Raw genomic sequence first — 14263 nt, forward strand, 5'->3', positions numbered from 1 at the left:
CCGCTAGGAAGATTACCTTTTTCAACAAAATATTTAAATGCTCTGGCATGCATATAAGCATAACCAATGGACATAAGACACTGGGGGGTAGGGGAGGCCAGGGGATTGTCAAGGGCGGGGGGGTGGGGAAGGACACATATGTAATACCCTTTGTAATACTTTAAGCAATAAAAAAATTTTAAAAAAATAAAAATAAATGCTCTGGCATAAGCAGCACAGTATACTTCGTTTTCTTTGCATATATCCATTTAATACAGAACTTTACCTCTTCACCTGGACAAGCCAATTAAACTTCAAGAACAAGTGATTTATCACCACTATGTCTAAAAGTATTTGATTGGAGAAAAGCAATGAAAATCCTACTGATAAAAGTAGGTATTGGGCCTACATATGCCCTCACGCCTGATTCATCCCACAGATGAAAAAGAAAAGTGTTAATGAGGGAACAAACAAGTGGAAGCAAAGCAGACAGTGGAGCCAGGGCACCTTTTAAACTCCAATTTAACTATAGCAATTCCATAAGCAGCACTGGCTAGAAGTATTCTTTTCACCACTCCGTGGCGGAAGCACAGTAATTAACATTAGATAGCTGGAAATAAGTTATTTTACTAATGCTACTTCTAAAATTACCTTTACGTTAGCTGCAAGGCTGTCAAGAGAAGAAGCTAGAAGAAAGAGGAACAGGTGATTCAATGACTCATTATTATCAGTTTCCCCTAAAAACTGCTGTTACACTTATTCCACAGCAGTACAAAAATATTACACAATGAATGAATTATGATAGAACTTACTAGTAAATGCTCCCTTGTAAGTTACACTATCACTTTTTAAACTCCCTTGAGTCACAGCAACTCTCTCTCCGAGTTTTTCTGTCCTCCTGAGCTCAGCAATGAGGTTATTATCCATGACTTCCCATAGCACGCATGGATACGGGAAGGGTAAAAGAGAGTCTAAAGTGAAGCAGTAAGTTCAGTAACCCTTCAACAGCCTGGAAAACTTATATTTACTCAGGTGCCCAGAGCCTACAAGAAAGCCGTGTGGCTCAAATATAAAATGCATATACTCTTCCTCTTCTGCCATTCCTTTCACATTTGGTTTCCGTGGAATCTTATTTATGCAGAAATTCTTGAGTATACTTGTCCAAGGTAGACATAAATGTTAGGTTGAGACAATGGATATGCAAGAGCTTGCAGAAACACGATGCAGCAAAAGTATAAATCATTAGGATTACCCTAAATACTCATAATACGTAAATAGATCTAATGCCAGAGAATGGTAAGAAGGACTAGAAAGTGAATATATTAATATACATACGAAACCAAGATTAAACTGGATTTTTCCAGGTTGAGAAAAAAGAAATGCTTTTGAAATGAATATTTGCAAGGCCATGCTATGGCCACCGTGCTCTCCCCACCACCCCACCACCCCCCACTGCCGCTGCCCCCCACTCTCTCCGCCCCGCCCATGACTGGGGCCTAAGCAGTGACAAGGGACTTTTCCTGAATTGCTGATTCCCCTTGTGCCACTGGCAGTAAAAAGGAAGCTATAAAAGGGGATTTTAAAGCCTGGCAATTGTCACATCCTCTAGGCATGCATGTATGTGTGTGTCCCTCTTGTCCCAGAAGCTCTCTTCTCCAGCTGAGCAGGGAATCAGCAGTGCTAAGGCCCTTCCCAGCTATAGCCACACACCTGCCCTAGAGTCCCCGGTGCCTGATGTTGAGCGCTCACTTCCCCAGGGGGCTTGCCTTTGTTCCTTTGCTTCTCAAAATGCAGTCCATGGACCAGTGATATCTGAATCACCTGGAAGCTTGTTAGAAAAGAAAGATCACAGGCCCTCGTCCCACCCCCACTGAGTCAGAATCTGCAGTTTAACAAGATCCCGAGGTGATTCAAATGCACATTCAAATTTGAGAAGCACTGCTTTATTCTACCTTAGGCCTGGATGAATGAGCTGACAGTGACCTAAGCAAAGGTCTGGCTTGGAAGCTACAGGATCTGAGCCCAGAGGTCTGAACGTCTTTTCTAAATGTAGGTTTGCCAAAAACTTGGTATGTGACCTGTACACATTCTGTAACCTCTCTGGAACCTTACATCTCCACCTGCCAGGATTAAGAACAGATAAAGGCCGAGACCAATGTGATGTATGAGTGCTATCATAATTGAGCCAGCATTAAGCCCAAGGTGTCCTCTCTGGGAAAGGACATTTGCTGTTGCTTGATTGCCCAGTAATAGGAAAGGCAGCGCTGCCTTTATAGGCTACCCAGGTGATCTTCAAACCAAAGGACTTAAATTAAATGTCAGAGGTGATAAAGCACTTTCTGCGTCAAATTGTACTCTGTCCTTGGTTGGCTGTGTTCAAGCAGTCACTGTGATCCATGAACACTGGCTTGAGTTACCATAAGAATCTGTGCAGCCCTTTAAAGGTATATGGTAGCCCTAACCGGTTTGGCTCAGTGAATAGAGTGTTGGCCTGCGGACTGAAGGGTCCCAGGTTCGATTCCGGTCAAGGGCATGTACCTTGGTTGTGGGCACATCCCCAGTAGGAGATGTGCAGGAGGCAGCTGATGGATGTTCCTCTCTCATCGATGTTTCTAACTCTCTATCCCTCTCCCTTCCTCTCTGTAAAAAATCAATAAAAATATATTTTTAAAAAACGTATATGGTACACCTCTAGCCCTAGCCGGTTTGGCTCAGTGGATAGAGCCTCAGCCCTCAAACCGAAGACTCCTAGATTCGATTCTGGTCAAGGGCACGTACCTTGGCCCTGGTCGGGGTGCGTGCAGGAGGCAACCAATCAATGTGTCTCTCTCACATGGATGTTTTTTCTCTGTCTTTCCCTCTCCCTTCTGCTCTCCCTAAAAATCAATGGAAAAATATCCTCGGATGGGATTAACCGCCACCACCACCCCCCCAAAAAAAGTATAAACCTTTAGCCCAGCTGGCATGGCTCAGTGGTTGAGCATTGATCTATTAACCAGGAGGTCACAGTTCAATTCCTGGTCAGGGCACATACCCAGCTTTCAGGTTTGAGGTTTGATCCCCAGTCACCGTTTGTGGGAAAGGCAACAGGTCAATGTTTTTTTCTGACATCAATGTTTTTTTCTCTCCCTCTCTCTCTCTTCCTCTCTCTCTCTCCTCTTTCTCCCTCCCTCCCTCTCCCTCTCAAGTCAATAAAAACATTTTTTTAAAGAAGAATGCAAAAGGGTCCTGCCACCTGACAGCTTGCGATCCCCTGCCTTAATCTAACTGCTTCAGATAGAGTTGGCTCCCCTCCTCGCTAACATGGAATCTTGTAAAGCAAGTGTTATACACTCCTCTGATCACCAATCCCCTGCTCTTTCCCATCCACAGAAATGGCGAGTCTTATTTGTTGGCTATTAATGGTGCATTTGCAAGAAGTTCACACCAGAATAAACTGCTCTCTGCTTTTCCAGCCCAGCCAGGAAATGAATGCAACCAGAGCACAGTGGGTCCTGGTGAAACAGCTTCGGTGCTGACTCTGCTCAGTAGGAACTCCTTCCCTGGAAACTCCACCGCTGGAGAGTACTTGAGAATTAAACTCCAAGTTTCCAAAGAAAACATTCCACAGAATGAAAGATTTAGAAGTAGGATGCATTTGCTCCCATAGAGAAATACACAGGAATAACAAGAAACTTGAGTACCTCTTCTCATGGGAAAGGGAAAGTTTGGAAACTTAGATTTTCTTCTAGACTTCCGGGAATAATGCTCTGAAATGTCCTCACCAAAGGGCTTTGCACTGTCCACCTGAAAGAAAAGGAGAGAAATAAGACATAAACCCACCGTGGCTTGTATTACTCTCTCCACATTACCTGTAATGCCTTTCTCCCCGTCAGTCATGCAAGTGACAAAAGAAAGTTGGGAACAAATTAAATCACAGGCTCAATGTACGTTAAATGTTATCCCGATAGGGGGAAGCTGTTTGTCCCTCTCTTCACCAAGGCTAACACAAAGAGATGGGCTAAATGTTAGCATAAAGAAATAACGATGGGCACAAGTTACATCCTAACCACTGGTAAGTCAAGCCCAGAAGAGACCAAGTGAAGCTAATTTTGCATTCTTTTAAAACAGGACAAGGGAGGTAAGGGGGGGAGGGGGCGGTGCTGAAAGATATCTGTAATACTATTAAATAAATAAATAAATAAATAAATAAATAAAGGACAGAGTTTCATGTTCCTGAACAGTCTGGGCAGTGCTAGCCTGAGAATTACCACAAGGTCACACAGTTCAGTCTTTCACATTCCAGAACAATATGAGTGTCTATACACTTGAAAAAAAGAATAGTGGTGACTACATTATTTTACTTAAGTGAACATATTTTCATAAATGGGACAACATGATCTGCAAACAGGTTTGTGGCAAATACACAAACATCACCACTAATGACTGTAAGTCAAATTATCAACTATACATTATCAACAGTTAACTTGTGGAGTTATAAGAACGACTGGAGAATAAGTCATGAACTAGAACATGGACTGATATTAATGAAGAATAGCAAATAATAAAAAATGCTTTTAATGTAATATTAATTGCATATGTTGAGAAACTAATCTGTATATACTACAGTATGACTATGGCTTTGTAGGAAAAAAGTCTTATGAATATTAAAAAGATTAAAGAAAATGCATTAAATTAAATACTTATTTATTTTTATTATACTAGTGAACCTATGGGTAATTTTTTTGAACATTTTCCATTACTTTCATAATAGTTAAAAAAAATTAAGGAGACTAAAAGAACTAATGTTATTAAATTTGCCCACTTCTCCCTGAAGGTTGATCAAGGGTTTTGGATATGACACATCATTGCTTCTTCCTGCAGATACATTTTTTCCCCTGCTCTTTAAAGTATGGCTAATGAGCAACAACCTTATTTAAAAAACTCAAGCAGTTTCCTTTAAAACTGATGAAACTTTAGTTTTAGATTGTACAGAGTATATGCCAGCCTTTGTATGTGTCTTGCACCCATCAGTTCACTGATTCTTCTGGATAAATGGTGAGTTGCCATGTGTAGGCATCACACTCAATAATTTTCGAAAATTAAACACAGGGATGGCTGACATTTACTGAGCAAAGACATCTCTATATAGGAGCTTCCTGAATATGACTCTAGAAAGATAACATAATTTAATCATCATTACTATTCAGTTTGAATTCCCTTTTTAATGTTACCCAATTATTTCTATACTGCAAACTTCTTGTATTCTGAACTCATTCACAACCTCACCATCCCAAAGAACTCTGATAAATAATTTTAGGCTCACATGTCTAACTACAAATGGAGGTTTGCTTTCTCCAGGGATTCTGAAATTATGTCCAAGGTTCAGTTGAGCTGGTTGGTCCTGGAAGAAACGTCTGGTAGAATATGGACAGGGCTCCCAGAATTGTACGCATTGGGGCAATCTGTTGAGATTAATTTCTCTCCGCTTCATATGTTTATTTTTTAAGGGGAATGTTGGTCCATATGATGTAAATAAAGGCCTTTGTGACTTAAACATTTCTTCCTGGAACCAAAAAGAGAAACAATTCTTTTAAAAACAAAAATGGGGGTGGGGGGAGGGATTCAAGCAGAATATTACTGCATTTAATTGAACTTTGTTAACTAAGGTAGAAGATTGAACACCTTAGATTTATAAAACAGGAACTCAAGGAAGGGCATTTCTCTACTTAATTTTTCTTCAGTTCAGCTTAACATCACTAGTATTTATAACTCACTAGTATGTTATATTTCAAATACCAGTGAGATTTATTTGCATTAGGAGACAGTTGGAAAGTATCAGACACTTTCCCCAGTTATAGACAGATGATTGATCGATAGAAAGACATCAAGAGATATTGAGATTGAGATTGAGAGAGAGAACTGGCATATACCTGGATCCAGCCATTTAACTTCAATTAATTTATTATAAGGAAATAATTATGGCTATGTATTTAGCTAAAAAAAAAAAAATTCTTATATAACAGTTCCAAAGTGAGAAACCAACCACATTGGTGAATGGTGAGTAAGCAAGTGTCTTTCAGCTCCTAAACCCACCTTTCTATACTCAGCTTCATGATAGGAGGGCTGGCGTTCTGCAAACCCCCTGTGCTTTTCCAGCTATTGTTAGGCTCTACCACTAGAAAGCACTAGAGGGAGACTGAAGACAGAATCAGGAAGACAGAGCTGGCCACTTCCGGTTTTGCATCCTATTCCTGACAGCATCACCCCAGCAACCATTCTTCACCTTGGCAACAGCAAATGGTTCCAGTTTACAGTTCTCCCCACTCCAATAATCCCGGAACTAGTCTCATTGTGGCCCCCTCAGGCATTCCAGCACTCAGGGATCTGAATCTCGCCCCATGGAATCCGAGGCACCAGCAATGAGCAGTGTCCCTCCTTAGAGGTCTGAGTCCCAGCTCATCGAAGTCCTACCTTTGATTTCCTGAAGAAGCACCCAGGAAGGCAGCCTCTCCCCAGGGTCCCTTTGCTATGGGGTCCCCTTTCTATGGGTTCTCTTCCTCAAGCTTCCATGCTCTTCCCTTTGTTTCCTCAGCCTTATGGGTGGAGCTGCTTCCTGCGGTCACTATCCCCATCACTTCAGTGTTACCCTTTACCTCTCAGCATTCCATCCCCTATTTAGCCTTTCTTTTTTACATTAAATCTTTCTGTTAAAATAACATGTGTGGTTTGTTTTCTGACTGGACTGTGACATGTTAGCTAAATGCCCAACAATAGGAAAATGATTGGCCAAACAAATTATGGCACTACCGTGCAATGGCATACAATGAAGCCATGAAGTACTTAAAGACATCAGGACACGTGCATGGTATATTAAGTAAAAAAGAAAGGGTACAAAATAGTATGATGTTAATTTCTTAAAATAAAAGTGTGTTGTATAGCAGACTATACTCGAAAATTAGTCATATCATCTCTAGATAGTAAGAATAACATAATTTTTCTGTCCTTTTGCTTATTCATATTTTATAATTTTCCAAAATAAGTGGGATACTTCTGTTATAAGAAAGAATAAAAGATACTACTTTTAAAAGTTAAGGCTTAAAATGAAATATATTAGGAGGTTTTAAAGAAAAAAGATTGAAAAACTCACTGTGCACATATCAAACAGATTGAAGAAAGTAGTGGGTAAAGAAAGAAAAACTAAAAACCAGCTAATCTTTCCTTAAAAGTAACCATTTGGTCTCCAATTATAGGAGTTATAATGCCCACAGGATTGATGGATTTGCACAGACCCTTGTCATTCAGTATCCACAGCCCACATTTTTAAGCAGTGGTCGGCAAACTGTGGCCCCTTGAGTGTGGCTCTTCCACAAAATACCACATGCGGGCGCGCACGTACAGTGCGATTAAAACTTCGTGGCCACACTCAAGGGGCCAAAGAGCCGCATGTGGCTCGCAAGCGCACTTTGCCGACCACTGTTCTAGAGGATCAGGCAAGATTTAGGATAACAAGTATTTAAAGAAGCTTTACAAATTACATTCATTCACTTCCATACTGTTCTAGAAAGGACTTTAAAGGGTTACAAAATTTGTGTACATTAAGATAAAAAGAAACATGGAAATAAATCAGAGTGAAGGGGAAGTTAGGGCTGAACAAGAGAGGGAAATAGAGGTAGTACTTATGGATGCCCAAGACTCTTCATGGTTACCAACAATGGCCATGAATACAACTCTGAGCTTCAGCTTCAGCGTAAGGAAGACGGAAACACTACTGTTCATACAATCAAGAATAAAAGTCATTGCCCTAGCCCCATGGTCGGCAAACTGCGGCTCGCGAGCCACAAGCGGCTCTTTGGCCCCTTGAGTGTGGCTCTTCCTAAGCCTTAGGAGTACCCTAATTAAGTTAATAACAATGTACCTACCTATATAGTTTAAGTTTAAAAAATTTGGCTCTCAAAAGAAATTTTAATCGTTGTACTGTTGATATTTGGCTCTGTTGACTAATGAGTTTGCCGACCACTGCCCTAGCCAGTTTGGCTCAGTGGGTAGAGCGTTGGCCCATGGACTAAAGGGTCCCGGCTTTGATACCAGTTAAGGACATGTACCTCAGTTGCAGACTCGATCCCAGCCCTGGTTGGGGCACTTGCAGGAGGTGACCAATCGATGTATCTTTCTCAAATCGATGTTTCTCTCTGTCTGTCTCTCCCTCTCCCTTCTACTCTCTCCAGAAATGGAAAAGTATCCTCGGGTGAGGATTAACAACAGTGACAAAAAAGAATAAAAGTCATGAAACAACAACCAAAAAAGCTAACTAGTTGACACATCAAACGTGTGATCTTAAGCCTAGATCATTCTGCTCCCCCAACTATACCTTGATGAATATGTGCCAAACATACTCAGTCTAATGTGACAGGCAGAGCAAATAGTTTGAATAAATTCAAAACTAGCAATAAGTCTCCAGGTTTTTATTTATCCAGTTGCATCTAAACTTGGTAAACTGAGTTTTTTAAATTTGTGGAGAAAATTCCTGACATTTCTATTATTGGCTTCTTGGTTATACTTACAAAAAATCTGTTTCTATGCAGAAACACACATTCTCTTATGGCTGTCCTTGTAGAAAACTCTATTTTTGGAGCAATACCCTAAAAATAAAACAGCATAAAAGAAGCAAACAAAATTACTGGAAACAGTTTTTCTGCCTATCTCATCCTAATTTGAAATCGTGCAAGAATTTAATTGCTCTTTTGTGTGGTTGGCATTGTCCATATTCATTACCTAAAATATGCACATAACAAATATATGTACACAATGAAATGTTTTTCGGCCTTTAAAAAGAAGGACATCTTACCGTTTTCAACAACATAGAAGAACCTGGTAGACATTATGCTAAGTGAAATAAGCCAGACATGAAAAAATTAATACTGTATTATCTCACTTATATAGGGAATCTAATATAGTCAGACTCACAGAAGCAGAAAGTATAATGCTGGTTGCCAGGGGCTGGAGGATGGGGGAAATGGGTAGATGTTGGTCAAAGGCTACAGTGTCTCATTATGCAAGATGAATAAATTCTGGGGATCTAATGTACAGCAATGTGACTATAGTTAACAATACTATATTGTATATTTGACATTTCTAAGAAGGTAGACCTTAAGTGTTCTCACCACAAAAGAAAAGAAAATGGTAACTAGAAACAGTAAATGATGGATATGATAATTAGCGTGTGGCAATTATTTCACAATGTAGACATATATAAAAACATCAAGTTGTACACTTTAAATGGATACAATTTTTATTTTTCAATTAGACAGCAATAAAGATGAAAAATAAAATACTAGTATAACATATACTTATAAGAATAGCTAAACACTTACATAAATTGTATTATATGCCCTGACCTAAGTGCTTTGCATATAGTAACTCATCTAATCCTCAAAACAACCCCATAAGGTGGGTACTAGTGATATCCAGTATCTATACTTTGTAGAGGAGGAAACTAAGACACAGAGAGTAACTTGTCCAGCTAGTGATGGCAAAGCTGGTTACTGAACCCAGGCATTCCAACAACAGAGTTGCTGCAGAGTCAGGAATTATCACAGATAACATCAAAATGAATATTCAAATGTGGGTTCAGATAATGCCACCAAGCTATTAGGTTATTGATTGAATAACTGCCCTATCTTTTAATATCCTTCGTTAGTACCAGTCAGTGAACCTCTGTCAGTTTCCCCTCCATTAAAAGGAGGCCATAGTATCTGCCTCAGCTCACTTGAGAACTGTTATGAGGAAAATAAGATATCATATGAAAAACCAATGGGCAAAATAAATGAGAAGGAGCATTATTACTATTACTACCCTATCTACTCTTATTATTGCTAAAATAATAGCTGTAATTAAATTGACAAAATCTTTCAGCTAATCTGCATTCAGAAGAGGTAAAAAAAAAATCATCCTTATAATTATGTAACAGTGTGAATATGGCAATGATTTAGCCAGATTAGGTAAAACTCCCACCTCCCAGATCAATAATGGGAATCAGTGTAATTTGGCATTCCGAGTGGGGCATCTAAACAAGACTGCTAAACAGAATTAACAGGGGGACTGACCAAGATAAAGTGATCAGTCCAAGAGCAAGCCCTATCAGGAATAAAATGCTCAGGTCCTAAGAATTGCTTTTCCAACAGAAGCCAGCTGGGCACAGATCACTTACTGGAAAACCTGCAGCCGTTTTCATGAGCACCTCCCTACCTATGCCAGGAATCGAAGGTGTCAGCTTGGGCTCAGGAAAAAGAAATTCCCGTGTGTTTTCTTCATAGTAGGCCAGCTCTTCCCACGCTAGGAAGGAAGAAGAAAAGTCAGAAGTATGTTTTGAAAAATGATGTATCTACATCCCAAGTTTAACAAAATAAAAGCTTAGATAGGTGATAGCAGAGAAGGCACACAGATAAAAATAGACATTTTGAATGCAGTACCTGTTATTCAAGAGTCAGATGACTTCTACTACTTTTTATCTCATGGACAAGTTTCAAAACCCTCCCCACTGTCCTGACAGAGATAAAACACTATCTAAAGGGTTGTTCTACAAAACAGAACAAAGAGGAAAATTTCTTTCCATCCATCCATCCATCCATCCATCCATCCATTCTTTCCTTCAACAAATGTTTTCTAAGGACATACCATGGGCCAGGCCTAAGGGTAGAATAGGAATAAGGCAGACAATGCCCTGTTCATGCAAAAGATACAGTGCAGACTGGAGTTCGATGTGTTCATAGGGATGCTAATGTCCCAGTGGCTCAGAGCAGAGCTGAGCGGGTGCCAACACCAGGGGAGTTAACAGCCCCTGCAATGCTCAAGACACTCCTGCGCAACCTTCTAACATCCTGCCAGACATTCTTCCAAGTGAGAAGCTATTTTATAACTATCAGAGCCTGGAACCTAACTGTTACATATAAACACAAAGCACTTTTTTGCACAATTTTAAAATACACTGGGTTTTCAGGAATGCGGTTACTGTGTACATTAAGGAAAAACTGTACTTTGCTGTTTGGATCTTTACTGAGATCCTTTTGGCATTTTGAAAATCACGTCACATCTAAATACTTCAATATGCTCAACATTCACATGTTAATATGCATGCCATTTTATTTTAAATCACTTTCTTTTCATTTCTCCTTTATATTACAGTTCAAATACTGTGATTTGTATAAGTTGGTTCTATTAACTATTACTATTTACTAGTATTTCAATATGGTAAGAGGATGCTACAAAATACTCACTACCAAAAGAAGATCGTAGGTCTAGTAGGATTGAGAATGGCTGAACTAAAGGATGGAGCCGCTGCCAGCTGAGCCCTCCCTGTCTGCACAGCAGGTGCTACACCAGTGGTTTGGACTGAGAGCGGCCCCTGTACAGAGCGCTGCCAAAATAGTAAGGTAGTCAGTGAGGTAACATTACCGTTTGGTGACCGCCATTTTGTTTGTGACAGGAATTCTTGGTATATCAACTGTAGAAAATAACTCACCTTCTATCAAATAATACAATGAATTCATTTCTTCCTATTCATTCCACTTACTGGGTTCTTGTAAGGATAAATGTGTAAAAGAAAGCATTCTAGATTTTTCATCATAATTTCTTTCTACTCTTCCCCTCTCAGACATCTCCAGCCACAATTAGCTAACAAGGTATCTTTCCCTCCTCTTCTATGCACTTGCTCAGCTTGGGCTGTTCCTTCTAAAATGTCTTTTCTTCCTTCCCATCTTGTTGAGATCCTATTTGTCATTCAAGCCTCACCATAAATGTCTTATAGTGTGTCCAAAAATAGAACTCTTGATTTTCCCCCCACAAATAAGCTCTCCCCTATCTTCCCATCAGAGGAATCAGTTGCTCAAACCAAAACTCTAGGCTTTATCCTTGATTCTACTCTTATTCATCATTCAAGTCTCACCATAAATGTCTTATAGAGGATCCAAACAGTCCAAAATAGAACTCTTGATTTTTTCCCCCACAAATAAGTTCTTCTCTATCTTCCCATCAGAGGAATCAGTTGCTCAAGCCAAAAATCTAGGGTTTATCCTTGATTCTACTCTTCCACTCCTTACATCAATCCATTAGCAAGTCCTGTTGACTCTGTCTCCAAAATAAATCTAAAAACTGTCCCCTTCTCTCCATCTTTATAGCTACTACTACCCTAGTCCAAGCCCCCACCCCCTCTCTCCTGGACTACTGTCATGACCTCCTAGCTCAGTGATGGCGAACCTATGACACCTCTGACACGCGAACTCATTTTTTTGGTTGATTTTTCTTTGTTAAATGGCATTTAAATATATAAAATAAATATCAAAAATATAAGTCTTTGTTTTACTATGGTGGCAAATATCAAAAAAATTTCTATATGTGACACGGCACCAGAGTTAAGTTAGGGTTTTTCAAAATGCTGACACGCCGAGCTCAAAAGGTTCGCCATCACTGTCCTAGCTGGTCACCCTGCTTCTATTCTTTCTGCGCTCAAATCCAATCTCCACACACTGTGATGTTATAAATACATCAGACGGAGCCTTTCACCTGCTCTGCACTTTTACTGGTCAGAGAGATTTCCTCCATTCAGTGATCTCAGAAGTGCAAACAAAAAATGGAAGTGATGTGACCATATCCTCACCCATCACTAGCAACAAAATACAACTTTCTACTGAAGCCTACAGTACACTGGTTAGGCTAGATTCAGACAGAGCTGGGTTCGAATCCTTGCTTCACTGATTACTAGTGATGTGGCTTTGAACAAATTATGTAAACTCCTTAACTTCAGTTTCCTCTTCAGGAAAATGTAAAACTCATAACAGTACCTGCATCTTAGGGCTATTGTGAGGACAAATGACAAACACATATGAAGTGCAGAGCTACTATCAGTGTAAAAATGTCAGCATGCCACAGGGTTATTATAGCAAGAGCCTCGGTTGTAAATAATAAGCATATACACAGGCTAAGCAATTCTCATAGGCCAAGCGAAATGTCTGAAAAAAACTCCATCATGTTCTTAACAGGCTAATGGCACAGACAGGGACATCATCAATACCACCAGTGAACAAGTACTCCCCCCAAAAGAAAACAAATGAGATTTCAAGAAAAATAATTTTAATAAAAATATTGGTTCTAGAAATAGCTAGCATTTTTAAAGCATATCAGAATTGACAGCTTGCTTCCCAATATGGGGTCTCATTTGATTCCTTTTTTGCAAATAAGGAAACTGAGGCTCTGAGAGTTTAAGACACTTGTCATGATGCCACCTGGCAAAGTAGAAATTCAAAACCAGATCATCTGCCCTAGCCAGCTTTGCACAGTGGTTACAGTGTCGGCCCACGGACTGAAGGGTCACGGTTCAATTCCAGTCAGGGCACATACCTTAGTTGCAGGCTCAATCCCCAGCCCCAGTCGGGGCGTGTGTGGGAGGCAACCAATTGAAGTCTCTCTCTCACATCGATGTCTCTCTCTCTGTGTGTGTCTCTTCCTTTCCCTTCCACTCTCCCTGAAAATCAGTGGGAAAAATACCCTTGGGTGAGGATTAACAACAACAAAAATACCACACACACACACACACACACACACACACACACACATCATCTGAGGCAAAAGTTATTTCCTGCTGATGCCTAGTAAGCATCATGACAAAGTATAAAATCAAACTCTGAATCAGGGAACAGGTGCCCACTAAAATAGCATTTTACAGCTGGGCTGAATATATATGACACATTCCAAAGTAGAGGCTTTGAGTCAATTAAAGCACCAAGCTCACTGTCAACCAGGATTATGCTGCCCCCCTGTGTTCATTCACTTTTTCCCATCTTTGTAAACTGAAGAACCAGGGAGGAGTCTATTGCTCCTAAGCCAAATCATTGGACCTCTTCTTTCCTTTGCAGCAAAGCTGTATACACATCTGAGGTACCTGTATCATTAGTTTAATTATCATAATCTGTCTTCTGACTATAATAAGTCTGTTTGAAAACAACATGAAAAAGTATAAAACAGTAAAGTAATATATACAGCAAAATGAAAAGGTAACCAGTCAGCCAATGAAGAACTGGTCCCTGTAAACCAAATGTGGCCCATGTGACCACGTGGTGCGGTCCACGCGAGACTTCAAGCAAATCATTTTCACATAATTATCTCGCATCAGGGACTAGCAGATCAAGAGGGTTTATCACTGCCACTCTGTGACTGGTGCCGCCTGCGTGATACCAGGAAGTGGCACAGTGTAGGGCATATATACCCTCAGTAAACATGTTGGACAAAGTAATGGATCAGTCTGCAATAC

The 14263-nt window shown here is 40.1% G+C and overlaps 1 protein-coding gene across 2 annotated transcripts in view; it reads right to left on the reverse strand.

The window, feature by feature from the left end:
- Nucleotides 1-14263, reverse strand: part of SPATA6L (spermatogenesis associated 6 like) — a 47468-nt gene that overhangs the window by 10894 nt on the left and 22311 nt on the right. The window contains exons 6-10 of one of the 2 annotated variants that reach the window (XM_070431583.1): nt 10169-10293; nt 8523-8600; nt 5285-5524; nt 3663-3765; nt 631-665 (exon numbers count right to left, since the gene is read on the reverse strand). In XM_070431583.1, coding sequence (XP_070287684.1) covers nt 631-665; nt 3663-3765; nt 5285-5524; nt 8523-8600; nt 10169-10293 — 581 coding nt within the window. The remainder of the gene's footprint in view (nt 1-630; nt 666-3662; nt 3766-5284; nt 5525-8522; nt 8601-10168; nt 10294-14263) is intronic. The other variant, XM_070431584.1, reaches the window with a different exon arrangement.

This window comes from Myotis yumanensis, unplaced genomic scaffold, assembly GCF_028538775.1.
Source record: "Myotis yumanensis isolate MYYU_CA2020_CCGP unplaced genomic scaffold, mMyoYum1.0.hap1 SCAF_12, whole genome shotgun sequence".
NCBI classification, from domain to species: Eukaryota; Metazoa; Chordata; class Mammalia; order Chiroptera; family Vespertilionidae; genus Myotis; species Myotis yumanensis.